This window comes from Buceros rhinoceros, unplaced genomic scaffold (genome assembly GCF_000710305.1).
Source record: "Buceros rhinoceros silvestris isolate BGI_N320 unplaced genomic scaffold, ASM71030v1 scaffold37661, whole genome shotgun sequence".
Lineage (NCBI taxonomy): Eukaryota > Metazoa > Chordata > Aves > Bucerotiformes > Bucerotidae > Buceros > Buceros rhinoceros.
Genome location: NW_010393141.1, coordinates 14650 through 23042, shown reverse-complemented (window position 1 = coordinate 23042; position 8393 = coordinate 14650). Strand labels below are relative to the sequence as shown.

At 38.6% G+C, this 8393-nt stretch overlaps 1 protein-coding gene across 1 annotated transcript in view; it reads right to left on the bottom strand.

Annotated features, from left to right (window-relative positions):
* Positions 1-226: 226 nt before the first annotated feature.
* Positions 227-8393, bottom strand: part of LOC104501023 (regulator of G-protein signaling 22-like) — a gene marked incomplete at its 3' end in the record, with an annotated part of 22793 nt that continues 14626 nt past the window's right edge. The window contains exons 5-10 of the mRNA XM_010144757.1: positions 6908-6993; positions 4938-5103; positions 4442-4617; positions 1260-1523; positions 912-1160; positions 227-388 (exon numbers count right to left, since the gene is read on the bottom strand). Of these exons, the coding sequence (XP_010143059.1) occupies positions 227-388; positions 912-1160; positions 1260-1523; positions 4442-4617; positions 4938-5103; positions 6908-6993 (1103 nt within the window). The remainder of the gene's footprint in view (positions 389-911; positions 1161-1259; positions 1524-4441; positions 4618-4937; positions 5104-6907; positions 6994-8393) is intronic.

Genomic DNA, 8393 nt, shown 5'->3' with positions numbered 1-8393 from the left:
TAAAATAACAGATCTGGCCCTAAGGCTGATCTACCTGGCCTCTCAGCAAATTGCAGTTTACTTTAGGCTGAACTGAAAATTCAGAGGCGACATCTGCTGGTATTTACAATTGCATTGCTTCCCATAATTGCAACGGGGTAAGTGAGATGAAATAAATCTAATAGGCTTGTCAAAGAAAAGGGAAAATTTTTAAACAATAGAATGAAACATGTTCATTTTTTCATACCAGTAAAGAAGAAGAGGCTTCACTACTTCAGGCTGAATCTGACTTAAATGCCTTATATTCCATTGATCTCCATGCAGTAGCTCAAGTCTGAGTAACACTTCCGAACTGAGGAAATAGTCTCCACTGCTCAGCAGATACAGTTTTTTCATCTTACTGAGTTGCCTTGAGACAACAAAGTGTGTATCAGATGCTATACAGAAACAAGTACAGTTCATCTTACTGGTTAAACTGCTGTCATGCAACATGTTTTTCATTGCAAGTGGCAGAAGCCAAAACAATATTTCCACAAATTAGAGACAGATTGCGTGTAAGATAAAATGTACAGTGCCTTAGAATAGACAATCTGAATCCAGCAGAGCCTTTCATTAAAGCAGTTTGTCATACTGAGTGCCCAGCTGGTGAATTTAAGTTCTTTTGTTCTTTTCTTTCTTTCTGTTGCCATCTGTTTCCCAAATATCTTTCTAACAAAGCCTTAATACTACAGCAATTCTGACTTCATGTAAGCTTTGCAGAAAGAGTTTTATCACCTTCAGCAGAATCATTCCTGACTTATCTTGTCAGGACACTCATGATTACATTAATTGCATCTGTTCTATTCAAACATTACAGTTTATTCTGAAATCTCAAAACCTGCATCGATCTAGCTGGATTACAAGTATCAAAACTGTTAAACAATGGGAAGTACCTTTGCTGCCTTGTAGTGTCCTTAAGAGCCTTCAGTCTTTCAATATCCATCCAGAGCCACCAGTACCTCTCCCCAAGTGTCCCTTTAATGAACTTCTTGAATCTTTCGAACTCATGTCTACTGCCAGTGTCATAAGTCCTGTGACTAATACACCAGGCAGCCCTACTGTCTGCCCCACCACTCTCAGAACTTGATCTTACGCTTACTTCTTCAGCATCTTGTTCTTTTACATCTCCCTTGGAGTCCAAGACAGTAAATGAAGAACTTTCAGAAAAGAGTGGTTCTGCAGTACCATGGGCAAAATCTTTGTTTGCTAACACTTCAGACTGTTTGTGGAAATCCATATCACTCTCAATATTAGCAGCTGGCTGGTGGGTCAGTTCTGAAATGGCTTCCTTCAGCACAAGTTGAGTAAAAGCTGTTACGAATTCTTCCGGCATCTGAAAAGTTGTGCTTTCCTGTCCATTTTCTTTATTTGCTGCACTGTCCCATTTTGGTTCTAGATAAACTCTTAACTGAGTATGGGAAGGAAGGTCAGCAATGACCACAGAAGAAGCCTCCTCAGCCTCTCTGGATGTCTCGCTAATAATGTCAGCTTTTGCTGATGCTGTCCTTGAAGGGGAAATGGAACTCCGTTGGTGGCTTTCCTTAGACAGGAAATCTGTTTCTGCATCTAAACAGAAAAGATCATTGAACACCCTTTTGATTCAGGACTGATCTCTTCCATATCAACATTTCCAAGTTTAAAAATTCATCATTTTTATATTGTGCTGCTCCAGAACAATCAGATCACGTCACACTATAGAGCAAGGAATAGCAGAGGTGCTTCTGCTGTTGTATCTGGCTAGAAATTCAGCCCCATGACTCAAAAACTCATTCCCTGTTGAATTCCAGCAGAGCAACAGAGTTCAGGAACAACTCCCTCTGGAGCCAATTGTCTTGTTTACTCAGCTGAGCATCCCAGCTCTTCAGCACTTACTCAACCACCTTGTTGTGCTGAAAGGCCTGGTTTCTTCCTGCACATTTGGTCATAGTTTGATCAGAGACACAGTATGTAGCAGAACTGGGTTTTGTTTAGGTCTGAGGAAGTAAGTAGTGATTCTTGCAAAAGATAAAACATCGAACATGCCTCTGTCAGTTGAGTAAGATCTTTTACACAGAAGGATGACAAAACAAATTACTATGTCAAAGGCTCTAGAAACAATCCTGCAGTCCGGTCTGCCACCCAGAAATGGCTCCTTTTCATTTAGATACGTTACATCACTAACAAGTTCAGAACAGTGACTAGCCCTAGTTTTTTGGTCTACCCTTCTCTACTTAATTCCTTTTTTCCCCAGCTCCTCTTCACCTCCGTGTTAAGCATGCCCTGCCATCTTTGTCTGCTGAGAAAGAAACTTACTACTTTAAATTGCTCAAGAGTATTTTCTACTTCTGCCAGACTTTTAGCAAATTGAGTACTTCTGGAGCACATTAGGAAACACGACCTTGATTATACATACTGCTTAGCTAGGTTAATATTGCTCTCACTGTACAAGTCAGTCCTGTAAAACTGAGCAGAATAACTACAGATATTGTGAACAGCAGCAGAATCTAAGTGAAAGAAAGTTATAATTCAATTGTGGCTCTACAATATCTTCGTATCAATCTGTTGTTTAAACTATAGAGTAAACTGCATCTTCTGTATTTCCCAAAAGCTAAGATGTAGGATTTCATACTCTGTCACTAAGGCAAAAAATTGTCAGTGAGGAGACTGCTATGACCTCTGAGCACATGCACTACATCAGAGTGTGATAGAAAAGGGCTAAATGTCTTAGATCCACTAAATTCACACCGGTAAAGTTATTGGCCTCTTTAACCTCTGTGGTGGTCTAGTCATTAAATGGCAATGGAAGTTAGACATTCCTTCCATCTTCCTCTGAAAATAAGCCATGTCTAACCAGTGCTGGCCACTGTCTCAGAGATACACTTGGATTAGGAACGTGCCATAGAGATTCCCCATGCTGTGCTTACATAATTTTGTGTGTAAGTAGATATAGCACAACAAGTGGACATTAATACAAAACTCAGTGTGATTTAAAATATCTTGTTTCTAAACTATTTCAAAAGTTTTCACTTGACAAAGAAAAATAATAGCTTCTCAATACAATTCTGTGAAGTTGAAACGTGAAGAATGATTTCACAGGACCTAAGGCAATTAGAGAGAGAAATACACAGGTCTTGAGTAATCAAAAGCCAAGTGACTCAAGGTTTTGCTCAAGACATTAATTGATAACCCTGATCCAACTGAAGCAGTGGTCAATTCAAACTAGGTTGTCCAAGGAAATACCTTCAGCTATTGACCTCTTTCTAATAGTAGGCTGGTTCTGAGAAACTTGGCTTCCAGTGCCTGACCCCTACACCACATGAATACTGTGCCTAAAATAAGGTTTCTGACTGAAAGAATGCTGGATTTACCACAAAAAAAGCATGAAGAATAAGGACATGCAAAATTAAGTTCTATGTTATAAAACAGATTTTTCAGTGAGACAATGTAAAATATTCATTGAGGCAAAATGCTGTTAATTGCAGGATAACTGCAGCGAAAGAAGAGGACAGAGAGGCTTTCCACAGGTCTATGCCCAGCCCACTGCAATACAGATCTACACTACAACGTTCTGCTAGAATGGTATATTTGTGAGCTCTCTGCTCAAAGCTCTGTAAAAATTTGTAATAGAGTCACGAGTTGAAAACAAGTGCAATTTGAATAACTTAATAATGCATGCCTCAGCAGTATGTTTCTCGGGGTAATCTTCGTGGGTTTGTGGGGGAAGACAGAATTCTGGAGTTACCATGTCTTCCAATTTGCTATTCAGCCATTGGACTTTGAGGTCCCAGCAGTAAAGTCTCAAAGTGGAATGGCAGCTTTTTCCTCTGAGAAAGTACGAGAGAGAACTCCTAATGTAAGAGCTAAGACTTCTCTGTTCAACTTGCTACCGCCTACAGAGCAAAAGCAAGGCTATGCAATCAGGTATGTCCTTATGTGCATTGGTATGTTCGCTCCCAGTACCTTCAACACGTGCTAAACAATTTCAGTTAAATTTGACAGATAGACAGGAGCATCACAAATGATTGCATTCGATAAAATTCATTAAAATTGGCAGCCAAAAGGGCATTAAGTGCCAAAAATAAATACCCTAAGAAGATGGCTGCAACACAAATCATACATTATCAAATACCCAAAGAATCCAGACAAGAGTCTCTCAAAACATATTAAATAGAAAAAAAACAAACCCTCAGCTGAAACTCACAGATATCTATGAGACAGACATATGTAAGAAAAGAGGCTACTACTGTCACAGAATTATTTCGCTACTAGCTCAAATTTTCATTTAATGTTGTGGCTACGGAATTAAATAAATCTCCATTTGAACCCTGACAGAACATGTGATGCTCAGAAGCTAGTAAGTGGAGTTAGCAGCAATTCCTTGGACTGCCTTTTCTTCCCACCTAGGCAAGTTGTGTTACAAGCACTGTAGATGTGCCCCTGTTACTTACCTAGAAGGCCATCTTTTTCACCGAATGAATCATCTCTTTCAGGCTGCCCAAGCAAACACTGAGTATCTTGAATTTGACTAGAAGCTACAGGATACGTAAATGAATCTGTAGTTTTCATGGCTTCACTTTGTTTGGCTAACGTAAACCAATCCTTTGTCTGAGAAACTGTAGCCTAGGAAAAGAAATATTGTAGAATAATTTGTGTTTCTGAGAGCAGAGGACCTACTGCCTGTAGTCAAATCTACACAAACAGACTGCACAAATTATCTAACAACAATTCCCAGAGAAGAGAGCTGTGTGACAGTAGCTGAGCATACTTGTAACACAGCTTCCGTTTAAACTGTATTACAACCCATTAACCTGCTTCTATGGTACAAAAAGGTTTGAAAATAAGGGATATTTGGTTGTCCAATTAACTTGTGACCTCAGTTGCGGTAATTTAACCAAATGCATTCAATCTATCTCAATCTTACACCCACTAAACCTGTTTACCTGACCAAGCGATACGTAGAAATTCTTCATAGCCAACGAAGTGTCATCCTCCGCAGGAGAAGGAGAACCTGGGTCTTGCTTTCTTATCCAGGGATAGTAGTCATTATCTATGATGAAATTAATGCCAGTCTTGCTCCACTCTACCTGTGATATTAATTTAGCTAGCCTGAAATTAAATGTTAAATAATGTTAGCTTCTAATCAGAGAAACAGTTGATTTTTTTCCCCAAAATAGGCAATGAAAAACATTATCAATCAAAAACTAAATTGCTACAGAGAACTTCATGATCTGCTTTATTATTTCACCCTTTGCCTGCTGTCACATACATAAACATCAACACTGCCACATCACAGTCCACCAGCTTTACTGGTGGTGGCCTGCTTTGCATTATCAAGCTTTACCAGTAAAAATTATTTCTGTCAGGAAGATCTTGCTTGTATCTATGCAGTCCCAAGCTCTGAGAAGGCAACCCTGAACATTCTCCCAGACCGCAGAAACCCCGTATCACTACCAGACACTACCATTCCTGTTCCTGATACAAGCAATCTTCCATAAGCAATGCCATGGCAGCGATCATACTAATTGAACTTTCAGATGACAAGATGACAGCTGGAGCCATCATGTTCAGCTAGCTGCTGCATCAGGACTTTGTAGTACCAAACAGCACTTCAGCGCAACCTTGTGTTAGTGTGAACCTCACAGTGTTCAGGAAAGGCAATCTTAGAACCACACGATGATAACGAGGATGCTCTAGGCCCAAGAACTGGCAGAACTTAGTTCAGATAGAAAGCAGTTTCAGTTAGAAAGCAGTACAAAACCAACCAAAGTGCATGTGAAGGGAATATGAAGCCTATGCCTGAGCCTATAACCATGAGTGAACGCCCAGCTTCGTTTGTCTCCACTGGTTGAGGATAAACAGGATTTCATTCTGGGGTTGGGGTATCTTCCTCTTTAAATGCAAGTTTTCCTTTTAGCATCTCAGCTTCTCTTGATCCTGATTCAGAAAAGCAACTTAAACCAGTAACATCAATGGAAATTAGATACATGCTTGAAGTTAGTTTTATGTAATTCTATTAGGTAACTCTGCTTGATCAAAAAAATACTTTGCTTAGCAGAATATCAAAGTTCGTGTTTCAGGAGGCCCAGATAAGTGTAAAGCAGGCTGCTACTAAAGGTAAAATAGAGCAGTCTTTAATGATTTGCTTGTTCTTTGTACAGTTTTCACAGTTTGAATTTAAGTGCAATCTTCACAATATTGAAATTTTAATATATTTTGCAATTTTTGATATAAAAGTCTATACCCTAGTAACCAGTCTGTCATTACAATCAGCATGCGTGAGTTTTGTGAAGCATACTGCAAGGCTGCCTCTCCTTTTAGGAACCCTGAAATACACTACAATTACCAGCATCTAGACACAACCTTAAAGGATGTAGACGCAGATCCTCCCAAAAAGCACACTAAACCTCCTGAACATCTGCTGAAAGGACATCTGGAAAAACATAGCAAGTGTATAACAGTAAATCATCCAACTATGCCACAGCATCCCACAGAGAACCTTGCAAAAGGAAGTCTGACAGTGGGCCCAAAGACACAAACCTAATAACTGAAATAAAAAGGACTGGCTTTTTTTCCCAAATAGATTCCACGGATTCATAACTTTGACTTATATGGCTAACATATCGATTAGAGAAGGCTGCATCATTACCATGATATCTCTGTGTAACGGATTCAGAAATCAGTAAACCCTACTCTTACTCTCTTTGTAATGATATAATGTAGTATGTAATTCATAGAGAAGGAAAATTACAGGATGAGTGGAAAATGTCACTGACTTTATTTTATCCAGGTCACTAAAATGCTAAAATTAAACAAACAGGACTAGAGGTGGTAGCAAACGTGTTAAAAGTACTGTGAAAATGAATGAAACAGAAGAGAAAAAACTGAGAGACATCATGAAAGATTGCAATACCTGTATTCAAAGTAACAGTCACTTTCTAGAAATGCTGGAAGCCTTTCTTTCTTAATCCATTGAATTGCTTGCTCTCGATCAAGACACTGTTAAGAAACAAATACCAAAGATCTGCAGTATTCTTGATTTATTTGTTCTGTTTGGCATGTAGGGGATTCTCTCCATCCCCCCTCAACAGCAGCATTGTCTCAGGAATACAAATATTCAGTGATCACCTTTGTTATGCAGTTTAACCTTTATCATGCTGTGACAAATGACTTAATTTACTTTCCTATTAACAGCTAAAAAGGTCTAACTATGATTTCACCTAGAAGAGTACAACTTTTTAAATAAATCACATTTGTATGAATCATGCTTTTACTGTGTAATTCCAAATTAGAAGCTCATAAATTTTCTGCAATAGGAAACTGCTAATTTTTTCGGCTTTATCACATTTTATAAATAACTACCATTAATTGAAGATTAAGGAATCGTGAATTAAATTATACTCCCAGAATGAGAGAGCAATGGATATTAAAAAAAAAAAAAACAGATAAAAAGCCAGTCAGTTGTCACCTTTCACCCTTTTATGTTGGAACATTCCATAACTGCATTGCACACAGTAACTCTTACAGCAGAAACCTAAATATGTTATGAATCGGGCCCATAACACATTTCTGCTCAGGCAATCTAAGCTTCAGTGCCTTGTCAAAGCAGAAGGGGAGGTGCTGCCAAAGAGTGGTTTGGCGCGTGAAAGGCAGACGTTGAGCATCGAGCTATACAGAGCCAGCTAACCAAAAAGACTGTGCCTAGGGTCTTAAATAGAGAGCAAGATCTCTGACTGTGGGCCACAGTGATCCATAGCTGTTTCCCTTAGGGATGACAGACAGAAAAATTTCTGATTTTTTTTTTAAGAATGTACTTTTCCCACTCGTAGGGGATGACTACTTTATTTATCTGATATGCAATTTTTCCTTTTAGTGAAGGTGAGACTGATGACTTGGAAGAATGCAGTAACTCCCCTTGTCCATAAAAAACAAGTGAAGTTTGGGCAAGGATGGATGCTACTTGCTCTATCAAACAATCAGTTTGTGTAGATTACATTTTAAATTTTCTTTCCATGAGCTAATATTCCATTAGGGACCAGGGTTATTTCTGCCTCATATATATCTGTAGGAGATTAAAAAAAAACCTGAATTACTCAGAAAATGGGTGGTTTCATTTAGAGAGAAGAAAATATTTCAAAATATGAAAAGCTTGTGTTGGCAGTGGTTCATACAATGTAATTTGTGGAGATGGAGCCTAATTACCAGAGAGTGTATGCCTCTTTTGGTAAGTGAGAAGCTTTTTTTAAAATACGGAAGATCATCTCTTTATTTTGGCATTTAATATTTATGTATTTACTGACTCACAGCCCAGTTTTTCATCTGAGTGATTCATAACATGTTCACGTCTGTACGTGGCTGGTACTCAAAATTATATATACTATCAGAAGAAAAGAATCTCT